Below are 14,390 nucleotides of genomic sequence, written 5' to 3'. Positions count from 1 at the left end.
TTCTAGCTGTGAGAAACACAGCCTATGGTGTTACCTTCATGAGCTCCCTACGCTTCCTGCCCACAGAAAGAGGCACATGTGTGGCTTCCCTCTCTGAAACACATGTGCAAGTCTAGTGCCATTCGGAGACCTCAAAGCCACCGTCCAATTGTGTTAGGAGGCCTCGCTCGGCCTCACTGACTTGGCACATGCTGATGGGAGATGGGAGCGTAGGGAACGCAGCCTGCAGTGAACACAGATGCTCTGATGTGACGGATACTGACCAGCAGTATCCATCTCTGCTGCAGATGCTCACCGAAACACGAGAAAAACATACACACAGACAACCGAGTCCTGTGGAGAAATAGGTATGAAATGGCTACTCTCTCTAGTGGAGAGTGCCCAGTTCTCCCGCCCAAGCAGGCTTTTATTAAGAATACAGATACAGTTTGTGAATTATAGTCCAGCAGGGAAGATAAAACAAGCAGTTAGCTTTGAAAGGGAGTGGCAGATCTCCTGCTGGGATTCTGGGCTGAGATTTTGGAGCTTTATCATTTAAAAAGACTACAGGACCTAAAAGGCTAGTTTCATTTCCTGCCCATGCTTTCATATTCTAATTAAAGAGCATCCTCCAGCAAGTAGATCTCACAAGATCTTGCATATTCTATGTCCCAGGCCTGATTACCCCGGGGTTCCTCCGACTCTGGTCCGGACTGCACAACCCCTATTATTTCCACAGGCCTGAGTTGGGCAGAGGAGACAAAGTCAGCTGGGAGGCTTGGATTTCTCAAGGACTCAGGCTTTGACAAAGCCGAGGGGGCAGGAGTCGATGTCGATCACCCCTTCATTTCCACAGCCCCCTGAGTCCTTCCCTGAGGCCTCCTCATGATCATGCCTGTCTTAGGCGATCGCCCCCCCCCCCCGTGGGAAATCTTACCCGTCATTGGCTAACTGATCAAGCATTGGGGGCCGGCACAGAATAGGCAGCATTCATGCCAGGGAAATAAGTTTTGTCTCCTTAGTGTCTCCTGGTTCGGAGGCCTCTTGCTCAGCCTTAGCTATAGGCGGTTACAGTTTCCTGAGACCAGGCAGGGCGGACCTCAACTCTCTGACACTTCCCTCTCCTCTGTGGTCCTCATCCAGAGGGACCTGGAGGTGGAGGGCTGAACCCAGTGACTCCCTGCCCGTGCTTCCTGCACGGAGACCCACAAATACCCGGGAGACGTGAAAAGGCTGAAAAGGGAAGAAGCAGGGAAAGAAGGAGGGACGGAACTGCAGAGACTCAGACTAGACCCCCAGCTCACTCAACACAGGGCTGGACAAGGGTCAGCTTCCGGCCACTCCAGTCACAGCTGTCCCTCTCCTTCTGGTCTTCTGCGTGCGGCAAATGCACAGGCGCCTGCCACTGAGACTTACGCCGTGTCTGGGAGGGGAGGGGCGGAGCCACGAGCTGTGAGTGACGGGCCGTCTCTCCACCTTCCACTCACAGAAAATACCCCCTGCAGTGGAGCCCTTTCTCTGGGGGCAGCGGTGTTCGGACTGTGCTGTAGGAAGTCAGAGGTCAAGTGTAGGGTCCGGAGAGGACTGTGTCATCATGGCCGATACTCTCATGGGTGTGGCTGCCTCCTCTTCAGACACTCTGAAGCTGGGGTACAGTGTCATGAGTACGATGCCGACAAGTGGGAACCCCTGATTCCTGAGGGGGCCGGAGAGTAGTACGGGCTCAGCGAGCACAGTCAGACCCCTGCCCATTTCCGAGGGCCTGGTAGGCAGGGTTTACTTGTCAGGGGCTGAGCACATGCCCCGCGGCCCAGCGCAGGCGCTGGCTGCCTCACCTGTGGCCAGGTGGTGGCCGCGGCAGCCTTCAGCCCTCCGCCTCTGCTTCCTCCGCAGGTCCTGTTCAAGCTCCTCCTGGGCAGTGCCAAGTTCGGGGAGGCCGCCTTATTCTTGTCTGTCCTGGGTGTGTTTAACCTCCTCTTCGTCACCTGTGTCCCCGTCATCCTCTACTTCACCAAGGTGGAGTACTGGAGCCCTTTCACTGACATTCCCTGGGGAAACCTCTGCGGGTTCGCAGTCCTGCTGTTAAGTAAGTGGCACGCGGCCGCCGGGACTCCCCTGGGACTCCCTGGCCCCAGGGGACGGGGGCGGGGTGTGGCTCAGAGGCCTGCTATCCTTACCCCCTGCCCTCTGCCACCCAGTGCTTTTCAAGGTCATCATTTCACAAAGGTAAGCCCTGGTGATGATGATCCTGGGTCCTCTTTCTGGAACCACAGTGGCTGCCGTGCGGCCTGTGCTCACCACGGTTCTGGGCAGTGAACAGTCTCCCCCAGCAGGCCTCCCAGCCCCCGGTGCTGCCCATACACGCCCCTCGGGCGGGGGAGCAGCCAGCCAGTCACGCCTGCTGAGCTGCTGAACGTCAGGATAGAACGTCAGCTCCAGAGCTGTTCACGCTGGCTGCATTCAATAAATACTATCAGTTACCCTCGTTATTGTCATCCTCGTCATGACCCCATAGGCGGCTGGTGCCAGGTGGACATGCCGCCGGGAGATGCATCTTCGTTACTGTCTGAAAGCGCGGCTGCAGAGCTCCTGCTCACCCGGCCAGCCCAGGGTCTGGCTGGCTCCTCCTCACGCGTTACCTCCTCCAGACCCCTCGTCCCTTCTTCAGAGCTCAGGGGAGAGGAGGGCTGAGTAATCAGGGCGTTTGTCCTTAGTGTCTAAGTCCCAGAGCTCTCACAGGAACCCGAGTTCACCGAGTCAAAGCCAAGGGCAGGGGATGGGGAAGCTGGGGTCAGACAGACCACGGACGAGCCGAGGCCAGGGCCGGTCACCAGTAACACCTGTTTCTTACTCTCTGCCTCAGCGTTCAATGTCGTGTTAAACTTTGGGATTGCTGTCACGTACCCCACTCTGATGTCTCTCGGAATCGTCCTCAGTGTACCTGTGAATGCAGGTGAGTCTCTCTATCCGGCATTCTGTACCTGCTTGTCATAGGCACACACGCACACACATGCACACATGCTCACACGAAGCTCTGCTGTGTCTGGTGTGCACTGCAGGCCCCCCTTGTGCACAGACAGACAGCCCTTCTGTGACACGGTGACGTTTGCTACGTCTGCAGCATGTTCTCCCCAGTGGGCTGCTTTTCACTGACCACACGAGACACAGAAGGTCTAAGCCATCTCAGTGCTGACCAGTGTGGGGATCGGCAACGAGCATCCTTAATGTTCATAGTACATGTAGGAAAGTGTGTGGCAGGAGACATGTTAATGTGTGCCGGTGACTTGCTAGGGGAGACCGTCCTCTCGGGGTGCAACGGGTGTGGCGCAGAGACGTGTGTGTGAACTGAAGAGTGTGAGCCTCACTCCCCGCCCCCCGGAAGAGAGAGGGAGACCCCTCCACAGTGGGCCGGGGCCTCTGCTTCCCATGGGCCCTCGTCACGCACCCAGCTGGCAGCTCCCCAGGAGACCAGCCATCACTGTGCACTCACCTCCTCCCTTCTCCGGGCTTACGCCCGCTGACACGGACTTAGGATTTTCTTCCCCGAAACCCCCGGCCTCCCCCTGACCGCCCTGTATGGAGTGTGCCTGGCCAGGGAGGGGTTTGTGAACTGCTCCCCCCTCCAGACCGTTAGAGGTCAGTCTCCCAGGGAGTGGCAGCCCCCGACCCGCCTGTTGCCTGTGCTGCTAACACCCTGCAGGCACAGGCAGAGCAGTTCCCGGTTTCAAAGCCTCCTCCTGAGATCCAGTCTCTCCCCCTTCTGCATCGCATGTCTGTGTGCACCTCGCCTGGTGCTGCCGGCCCTCCGGCCGTGCCCCAGGGCAGCCTGGCTGGGCATCGGGACCGGCACCACCTCGGGAGGCCAGTGGTCCCCACTCATCACCTCTCTGAGCCTCCCTGATCACCTGGCTGCTATGAGAACCACACTAAATAGTCTAGGAGGCAGCACTCCCACGGGCAGAACACCCTTGACCCCCGGGGAAGCTGGTACAAAGTGGCCTGGCTGGTCCATGTCCGTGTGTGCAGGAGCCTCAGACTTCTGAAGAAGAACCCGCCCCCCTCCCTCCCTGTGTCTTCTCACTGTGTGCTCAGCCTGAGAAGGCAGGCTGCAGGAGCTCTCAGACCCGAGCCCACTGCAACCACACCCCCCAGCCAGGTGTCCCCTCACTCACCTGCACCTGACCAGGCTTACCAAGGCAGCAAGGACAGAAGCAAAGGTGTCTGCTGCTGTCTGACCTGTCTGAGCAGGGCCAGCACTGGGCTCAGCCACCCCCTGACCTCTGTCACCATACAGCTCAGGCGTCAGGCCGGCAGGCCACCCCCACCTGCTGAGTTACAGAATGCTCTCCCGTATCAAAAATCAACGTATTTCTCAATTAACTTCTCAGTGAATTATATTTCTCAAATATAAAGAAACTACCATGTTATCGTGGGATGAAAAATGTACTTTTATGTCACTGAGCTTTTTTTAAGGTTTAACTTTTACTCCTTAGTCTTTTTTGGCCCGCCCTCTGGACAAGGGAGAGTTGAGGGTGGGAAATAGAGGAACAGGGGCGGGAGACAACCAGACATCAAACTGGCAGCCGCAGGGCCGCCCCCACCTGGAGGCCTGGTGGGCAGCCGTCTGGCCAGCTGGTTTTCAGAACCCGCACTGTGAAGAAAGCAAATCCTCTCTCATGAGACGATGTAAGAGAGAAGTGATCTGGTGTTAGAAGACAGCTCCCAGTTTGCTCTCTCTGGTTTAGGACGCAGGAGGGAAGGGAGGGGAGGGGTGGGGAGGGGAGGACTGGGGAAGGAAGGGGAGGGGAGGGGAGGGGAGGGGAGGGGAGGGGAGGGGAGGGGAGGGGAGGGGAGGGGAGGGAAAACCCTTGACGCCCACAGGCTTCTGATCCCTTGGCTGTACAGAGAACGGTGGTCTGGGTTGTTACTAAGTGACGGTGGTCTGGGTTGTTACTAAGTGACGTAACACGAAGCCTGTCCCCCACTTGGTTCCTCCCCCGAGTGAGGAATGAGCCCTGAGCTGCGCAGGGCTTCCAGTCGGCGACTGGAGCCTCACACCAGTAGTGTCCTGGGTGGGGGACCAAATATTCGTATTTATTGTCTCTACACACCCAGTTCCAAGGTGGTCTTCCAAACACAGATGTGCATACGTGGTGAAATAATGCTCTTTAATTATAAGAATTCAGTATGCCATTGTAGAAAATGGGAAAAGTACCCAAAATATAAAGAAACAGCCACGTTTTCATCGTCTGCCACCCAGAGGTGGCAGAGTCAAGCTCTGGCACTCACAGAGTGGGGCAGGAACAGGTTCCCAGTTGTGAGTACGTGAAACAGGGTTTATTCCTGTATTATCACTCATCACTGCATTATTCCCCGCACAAACGACTACGACCCTACTTCTGTCCCCGGCCCCACACATGTGCATAACAAGCCCACGTCGCATCTCGGGTCACTGGGGATGGGAGTGCAAGCACCAGGCCTACCTGCTGGAGGGAGCGAAGGCGGATGGGCAGGAGGCGGCCCCTGCCCGCCGGGAGCAGGCCGGGCCAGCCGGCGGCCCGCCGAGTGACCGTGTGCTCTGTCCCCGCAGTGGTGGATCACTACACCAGCCCGATCGTCTTCAACGGGGTCCGCGTCATCGCCATCATCATCATCGGCCTGGGCTTCCTCCTGCTGCTCCTGCCGGAGGAGTGGGACGTCTGGCTGGCCCAGCTGCTCACCCGCCTGAAGGTGCGGAAGAAGGAGGAGGCGGCGGAGGGCGGCGCCGACCCGGGCTCGGGGCCGCCCGGCAAGAGGAGAGGCCGCCCCTCCTTTGCCCGCTGACGCCGGGCTCTGGGGCTCTCGGGGACGCTGGCGCTAGGGATCGGGAGGTCTATTCCCGGCGGGACCGCGGCTGGTGCGGTGTACATACCTGTACAGTTTTGGTAACCTTGGTAAGTCACACGGTATTTATTGGCATGTCCAATCTGCTTGCTCTTCTTCACGTCAGACCTTCCACTTCAGGCATCGGTTCGCAGCGTGAGAGGAACGGGAGAGCCCCCACTCTTTCTAGACGAATGTAAATCGAGACACAGCTGGTCTTGCCTGCCCGGGTTGGTCCGGACGGCGGGCGCTCCTGGCAGGGCAGGGTTTTGAATCTTAGCAACTGAAAATTACATTGCACACTGTGATTACTTTTCAGCTGTGGTAGGTCATATATATATATATTTTTAATACCAGAGCTATCCTCTTAATTTTATGGGATCTCCATGAACCCAAAGATAACGAAGGTAGTTTGGGTGGACAGCTGGATGTGAAGAGGGGGTGCAGGAAAGGAGAGCGGATACCAGAAACCATCGCTTGCACCAGCGGGCGGCAGCTGGAGGGGGACAGGCCCGCGCCGGGTGACGTCAGGGGGGCGGAGGGGGGCAGGTGATCCGAGCCCCCGCCTGCCAGCTCTCCCGCGTCTGTGTAAGGTCACTCCAGAGAAATTACAGTGCCTTCTACAGAATCTCCGTCTTTACCTACGTGAAGCGAGGTGACATTATAAGTCACTGGCGCCGTCTTATAATTTAGATGTAGACATCCTTAAAAACAAATAAAATTATACGTTATGTGTGTGTGTGTACAAAGGTGACAGAGCAGATGGCCAGCGTCAGGGAACGCGGGTCCCGGTGAGCCATGCGCACACGGGGCAGGCTCCACGGGAGGGGCGGACTGTCGGGGGCTTTTACTTCACGACCAAGACCGACAAATTATTTACAGAATCTGTACATCTTTTTATGAGACTTTTAAGCACCAGGCCGTTTACTTCCACAACTGAGCTCTGCCGGAAACTTCTATCTGTGATAGATCTGTCTGTAAAGAGGGACGAGGGGGGTAGAGTCTACTATTTTTGAAGTTTACATTGTTACATACGAAACGGAACCCTTATTTTGAAACGCGGTCATGCCCCGAAGGTGCCCTGTGTAACCACGGAGTCTCCCGTGCCACAGGGGCAAGGGGCACTCATGACCTGAACTTTTTAGCCGATTACTCTTCTCCGTTCCCATTACCTGTTTGGCCAAACAGACGAATAAACCATTTAAAAAGAAGCGTTGGGTGCTGTCTTGCGGGTCATGCGGGTATGTTCCCGCCACACCGGTTCTGACACGCGCTCCCAGCAGGTCCCGCCTTCCGTCACCATCCCTCTGGGCCCCAAGCCACCTGCCCGCCTGGAGGGAGGAGACATCGTGCCGTGAAGACAGATGACTTGCACCAGAGTGATAGAGAAGGCCCTGGCTGGCATAGCTTAGTGGATTGAGCACGGGCTGCGAACCAAAGTGTCGCAGGTTCAATTCCCAGTCAGGGTACATGCCTGGGTTGCAGGCCATGACTCCCAGCAACCACACATTGATGTTTCTCTCTCTCTCTCTCTTTCTCCCTCCCTTCCTGTTCTGAAAATAAATAAATAAAATCTTTTAAAAAAAAGAGTGATAGAGAGTAAGTCCCGAGGTAGAGTTTCCTTCCCCTTCCCCACCACGTGCTATCCCTCCACCAGCGGCCTGCTGCCCCCGGCTCCGCCCTGGGCCTCACGGCTGGCTCCCTGTCCTTCACAGACTGGACCCACAGCTCGGCGGGCACTGGTCTCTCATAGCTGCCTTGGAGTGGCAGCCCGGGCACCTCCACGGACAAGGTCCTCCAACCCAGCTTCCACACCTAACTTCTGCTCTGGGTGTCCTAACCTAATCTAGCCCCACGGAGAATTTGATCTACAAGCTGTGATAACCTCTGCCCCGCTGTTCCAGGCACCTGGGGCCACAGCTGCGAGGTCTGAGGTCCCTGGTTCTTCAGCTGCAGAGAGCTGGGTTTGCTTAGGGGGGTTGAGGGGGGCGCGTGAGCAGAGAGATGGCGAGTCTCTCTAGGCCACCTCGTCCTAACTCCCACCCCTACAGCGTCTGCACACCACAGACCCTTTGCAACATGGGGTCAGAACCAGGAGAGTCGAGTGTCCAGAGAAGGGCATGCCCTGCACAGGGAGCCCTGTGTGTGCACCGAGGGACTGTGGGACCCTGTCTGGGCCCCAAGGCCCTCCAGTTACCCCAGGGAGCAAGCGAGCATGTCCCGTGTAAGCCATAACCTGAAAAACTGGGAAGCCCTATGTTCAAGCAGCTCTACCTCATGTCCCTGCCAGGCGTAAAAGCCGGGGAAGACCTACAAGAACTGAAAGCAGGACTCAGAGAGATGCTTGTGCTCTTGTGATCACAGTGGCATTACTCCCAGTGGCCAGCTGGTGGGAGCGACCCACATGTCTGTTGAAGGGTGAATGGAGGAACATGCGGTGTGCCCATCAGTGTCGATGTCATGTACAAAATAAGAAATGGTCGGCCGAAGGCTGAGACTTGGTGACATGCACACTGTCTTTATACACACAGTTAAAAGTAGGATTTTTATTGGATTGCATTTTAACATGTTATTTCTTAGAGGAATTTACCTTTTCTCACTTTATTGAGATATAATGATATATAATGTATCAGCTTAAAGTGCAAACATACTGACTTGATATTTGTTTGTATATTGCAAAATGATCACAACAATAAGCTTAGTTAACATCTGTCACCTCACAGTTAGTTTTTTGTGTGATGAGAACTTTTAATCTCTGTTCTCTTAGCAACTTTTAAATACCCAATACTGTTAACTGCAGTTACCATGTTGCATCCCGTGACTGACTTCCCACTAGAAGTTTCTGCCTTTAGCCACCTTCACCCACCTCCCACCCCCAGGTTATCTATGAATGTGGCTTATTTAGATTCCACCATAAGTGAGATCACATGTATTTGTCTTTCTGTCTGACGTATTCACTTACAATGCTCTCAGTGGCCCTCCAGGTTGTTGCAAAGGGCAAGATTTCCTTCTTTTTGTGGCTGTATAGTATTCTTTCATAGATGCGCCCTGGGTTCCGCTAAGGAAGACTCACCCAGCGGTGCACGCGTAAGTTGCTTCCGTGTCTTGGCTGCGTAGGTAACGCTGCAGTGAACACGGGGTGCAGACGTCTCTTCTCCGGGAAAGTGATTCTGTTTCTCTCAGACGTGTCCCCGGAAGCGGAGTTCTCACAGCCTACGGTCGTTCCATTTTTAATTTGTTAAGGAAACTGCATGCTGTTTTCCACAGTGTCTGCACAATTTGCATTCTCTGCATTTTAAAGGTACTGAGCCAACATTTTTAAATTGGGAGATCTTACATAAAAATGTGGATTCTGAGGTCTCTTCAATGACCTCTCTTGAAAGAAGCTTCCAGAAAGTTAGGCTTGCATTTCGTAGGCAAAAATCAGCTGACCCCTTATTGTGGCCACAGCCTTCAGCCACGCCGTTCACAGGTATCTGCAGGGGTGTCTGCCCTGGACGCAGCTCGTCCCCATCACTTACCTGGGCTCTGCCGGCCGTTGAGAGTCCTCCTTGCACTGTACGGAGTTTGGGCCCAAGCGCACAGGGTAGCAAGGCAGACCCCGAGGGAGGCACATGCAGACACACGCAAAGATGGCGTGAGCGGCATGTCCACCAGTGTCTGTGGAGGGATACGTCTAGGAGATGGGTGGTGCCCAAACCGTGGACCAGCCTCTCCAGTGCCCAGCTTCTCCTGGCTGACGCACAACTGACCACGACTAAGAGGCATGCCTGGCACACGGCCCACTGGAGGTGGCCCTCCTTCATCGCACCCTGACGGGGCTCCAGGAGGACGGGCATCTGCCCCAATAGTTTATGAAGAGCAGAACAGGGGTGTTCGCACACCTGAGCAGGTAAGCATGGCTTGGTCCCCACCAGGGGCCTGTTGCACCGGTGGCCGCGGCATAAGAAATTAGCTAATGGGATTGAGGGCAGGCTGCCTTCAATACAGAGACTTGACCCAATCATCAGCAAGCAAGCAACGCAGACAGCAAAAGAATCAATATGGAGGGGAAGGGGCATTTCAGCTCCGGTCAGACAGGGGGTCCGAGCGGATCTCATGCTGAAAAGTCAGTAACAGAAAAGGCAGAACTAAAAATAGAAACTCCTTTAACTTATGGGAATTCAGAAGCGTATGCCGTATGGTTGATTTTATTAACATTGGAGTTAATAATAGATGTTTGCAGGAAACACTACCAATTCCCAAACAAGTCGACCACAGGGAATTCTAAGACTCTAGGCTATTGCCTGGTTATTGCACATGTCGCTTATGATGAGACATAATCAATCCTAAAAATTCTCTGTAATGTTCAGGAGTCTATATTTGTACTTACCCTTCCGTCTTTATAACTAGTGTGTCCCTGTCGATGTGCATCTGGAAACCCTTCTAAACATTTAATACTAAAAACTAAAGTGACTTCTTCATCACCTGTGGTGCTCTGGTCGGAAGCAGTATTCTGCTGACTAGTTTGAATACCCAGTGCAATTCCAGCTTTACAGAACCAAGAAGAACGCAGCCGCTGCTGCGACAGCTCCGTGACCTCCCTCCCGGTTCCATCTGTGCCAGGTGCCCTGCGTGGGCGATCGGGGGAGGATTCCTTAGATCCACTTTGGGTCAGGTCTGCAGCTCTGAGCTCGCCTCCCTGGTCGTTGGAAACCCCTGGTGGGGCCACTCTTCTGAGGCACAGCATGCCATCTCCATGCAGGGCCTTTTTGAAACTCAGAATCAGTCCTTGGCAAGGGCTGCCCACCAAGCCCCATTCACTTATTTAACTAGAATTCTCTTAAATGACTAGCCAGTAGGTCACCTAAAACGCCCTGAGAGAATGGGATTGTAGGGCATTCTCTCATAGTAGGCTTTTTCATAGTCAGCTCCTGAAACTGATAGTGCTGCCCTAAAAAATCCCCCTCGTGCCCTGGCTCGAGGTGCCTCAGTTGGTTTGAGCATCGTCCCATGCACCAAAAGGCTTTGGGTTCAATACCCAGTCAGGGCACAATACAGGAAGCAAACTGATGTTTCTCTGTCTCTCTCTCTCCCTCTCCCTTCCTCTCTCTCTCAAATCAATAAACATATCCTCGGGTGAGGATTAAAATATATATCTACACATAGATATATATTGAGGGGCATATATATATATATATATATATATATATATATAAATCCACTTCGCACTCAGTGGTTTATGACAAGTGTCTGCTCAGGCACCTGCTCCGCTGGTGACCGCACTCGGGGGGCGGAGCCTGGGTTTGCAGGCGGCTCCGGGCAGGAAAGGCTCCCGCTGGCTCCGCCCCCGGCTGCTGGTGGAGGCGGAGCTTGCTCCCGGGGAGGTGCGGGTCTTTCCACAGACCTAGCTGCCCTGGTTGGTGGGTGTTTTTATTTTTGTCTTCTGATCTCTCGCCTTTTGTGGTTTTAACTGAGCATTTTATATGATTCCATTTTCTTTCCTTTAGCATATCAGTTATAATACTTACTTTTAAACTTTTTTAGAGGTCACCCTACAGTTTGCAATATACATTCTCAACTCACTTTCAATATGCATTCCCAACCACTTTCAATAAAACTGTAGCTCTTTATGTAACCCTAATTCTACTCATCTGTATGTATCGTTGTTTCATTTTATTTATATATAAGCATGTATATACAAATACATAACTTAAGATAGATACATGAGCATACCTAATTGAATACACTGTTATGTCGTTGCCTGTCGCTATGCCTTGTAGCCATCTCCTTGAAAGCCAGACAGGCTGCACCAGGTGCCTTTAGTGGTGTAGCAGTGTGTATCCCGGGGGGGGGGGGGGAGCACCCACCATCCTGTGAGCAGGTCTCTGTCTGCACTGTGACTTCTCGAAGGGCTTTCCTCCCCTGCCCTTTGGAGAGGGGGGAGGGGCAGGATGGCTCATGAGGCTGGTGTCTCCCTTCCCCTAGTGAGTTAGGCTCTGATGATTAACGGCTTTCTCCGGGGGGCGGGGCAGCCTTTCAAGAAGAAACAGAGGGCCCTGGGTGGTTCACACCAGTTCCTTTCCCCTTCTGCTGCTGGAAGCCTGAGGGTGTGTGCCCCAGATCTTTGCTGTGGAACTCCTGGAGGTAAATCTCACAGTGCAGTGGGGCCCCCTAGGCCAGGGCCCCTGGAGTTTTGAACTTGGCCTCTTGAACACTGAGCTTCCCCACGCTTGTCAATTGCACTTCCTGTTTCCTGCCTGCCCTGGTTCTGGTGGCGGCTTCCACCTGTCCCGCCCTGCCTGCTCTGGTGAGTTTCTCCGTGTTTGTGTCTGTCTGCCTCTCCAGGGCGGGGGGTGGTGGTTTGCTCAGCACCCTTACTCCTCTCTTACAGACCCTGGAAAAGTTGTTTATTTTCAGCCTGTTCCCGTGTCACTTCTGCTGGGTGGAGGGGAGACTTCCAAGCTCCCTGACGTGTGGAACTGGACACCGGAAAGGACCCCTAAGGAATACTTCCCCCAAAGGGCTGAAGGGGGTCAGAAGGCACAAACTTCCGTCCACCAAACAGATGGGTCCTGGGATGTAACGCACGGCGCGGTGACCTGCAGTTGGTGACACCGTCTGCTTATTTGAAAGTTGCTGAGAGTAAATATTCAAAGTTTCATCCCAAGGAGGAAAGTCTGTCACTGTGTGGCGGTGGATGTTAACCTGACTCATTGTGGGCTCATTGCCCAAGATACAAATATCACATCATTGTGCCAACATATATATTGCGATACAATATATTGTGTCAAATATACTGGAACAAATATATGATACATCAGTTATATCTCAATTTAAAAGCTAAATAAATTTTTTTAAAGTTCTGAGGCCGAAGCAAAAACAAGTGATTACAGAAAAAACAAACTGTGCAGACCCAGATGTGTCTGCCAATTCACCTCTGACCCCTCAGTGATGGGTCTGCAGTCTGCAGGCTCCTCCCCATCCCCCCAGGGGTCCCCGCCCCAATCTTGGCCTCATACAGGTTTTCAGCCTCACCCCCCAGGTCCCCCTCGGCCCCTAGAGTTGCCCCCTCACGTGCTCTCACTTTGACTCACGGTTCTAAGCCTGTCCGTCACAGCCACCAACAATTTCATTTTTCACCATAAGACCAAGCCCTTCCATTTTGGGCCACTGGGATCCCCTCCCAAGCCCATGGCCAGAGGCGTGGGGCTCAGCTTCTCCGACCCTGTGGGTTTGAAAATGTGTGGAGGCTTAACCAGGTTCCCGGGGAGGGACTGTGCTGTCATTGGCAAGGGGGAAAATGCACCCCCTCCAGGTGGAGCCCCTCCAGTAAGCAGTAATCAGCCCTCACAGAGCAGAGGGGGAACGCCTCGCAGCGGGGCTGGGAGAGTCGGTCTCATCTGGGGACCTCGGCCCGTGTGCCACGGTCACTTCCGCTGCCCACAGAGTTCGTCCTTACTCTGCGTGGAATCCACTTGCCGGCAAGGTTGTACCTACAGGTTCGTACCGTCCTGCTCTCCCAAACTTGTTTCTGTTTTTTTACACAAGCAGGAGTTCACCTTATGCATTTACTTGTTTCCTAAATACTTTAACAACGGGAGTCTGCATAATTGGAATAGTGCCTGTCTTTGAGAAACTTAGACATGAGAACTATCAGGGCCACCAGACCGTGGGAGACAGCCGACTCTGGGGGGCAGACTCAGTGCTGCTGTGGTCTGGGGGCGGGGTGGGAAGTACTCCATAAAGGAATAACTTGTTGAGTTGGCCCGGACTGGGTGAATAGGGAGGGACCTTAGACACAGGGGGGTGGCGGCGCAGTTCAGGTGAACGGGAAAGCAGGGAGAGAAGCGGGTGTTGGTTAGGGGCGATATCAGGAACGGCAAACAGCTCGGGGAGGGAGAGGGGCATCGGTAGGAGACCCTAGGGCATACACTCTGAAACAGGCTAAGTCCCAGTGTGGGGTCTTCAGTGCCACCCTGAGGCGTCGGGGCATTCACTGGTCAGCATGAGACAGCCCCTGCAGGAGACTGAGCAGGAGAGTCGCATGATTACATATCATCTTCTTTATTTCTGCCCATCGTCCCAGTCTGTTGGGATCCCTTTGACCTTGAATCTATCATGAAAGCTGTGAGCTATTGCCCTGGCTGGTGTGGCTCAGTGGGTTGAGTGCCAGCCTACAAAACAAAGGGTCACCGGTTAGATTCCCAGTCAGGGTACATGCCTGGGTTGTGGGGCTGGGCCCTGGTAGAGGGAGTGCAAGAAGCAATCCACACATTGATGTTTCTCTCCCTCGCTTTCTCCCTCCCTTCCCCTCTGTCTAAAAATAAATTTTAAAAAAATTTTAGAGAAATATCAATGTGTGGTTGCCTCTCGTGTGCCCCCTACTGGGCACCTGGCTCACAACCCAAGCGTGTGCCTTGACTGGGAATTGAACCAGCGACCCTTTGGTTTGCAGGCTGATACTCAGTCCACTGAGCCACACCAGCCAGGGCACAAATAAAATCTTTTAAAAAACAAACAAACTGTGAGCTACCTCCTCCAGCCCCATATCCCTGGCAGGTTAGATA

General features: G+C 53.9%; 1 protein-coding gene across 1 annotated transcript in view; it reads left to right on the top strand.

Moving 5' to 3' along the window:
- The window catches only part of SLC35F3 (solute carrier family 35 member F3), a 73,758-nt gene extending 66,706 nt beyond the window's left edge, over positions 1 to 7,052 (top strand). Inside the window, exons 5-7 of the mRNA XM_028531304.2 lie at positions 1,873 to 2,065; positions 2,843 to 2,932; positions 5,570 to 7,052. Of these exons, the coding sequence (XP_028387105.1) occupies positions 1,873 to 2,065; positions 2,843 to 2,932; positions 5,570 to 5,802 (516 nt within the window). The 3' untranslated portion in view covers positions 5,803 to 7,052. The remainder of the gene's footprint in view (positions 1 to 1,872; positions 2,066 to 2,842; positions 2,933 to 5,569) is intronic.
- Positions 7,053 to 14,390: the final 7,338 nt, after the last annotated feature.

The sequence above is a fragment of the Phyllostomus discolor genome, chromosome 15 (assembly GCF_004126475.2).
Source record: "Phyllostomus discolor isolate MPI-MPIP mPhyDis1 chromosome 15, mPhyDis1.pri.v3, whole genome shotgun sequence".
NCBI lineage: Eukaryota > Metazoa > Chordata > Mammalia > Chiroptera > Phyllostomidae > Phyllostomus > Phyllostomus discolor.
The sequence above is the reverse complement of the archived record's forward strand: the minus strand, read 5'-3'. Positions and strand labels throughout refer to the sequence as shown.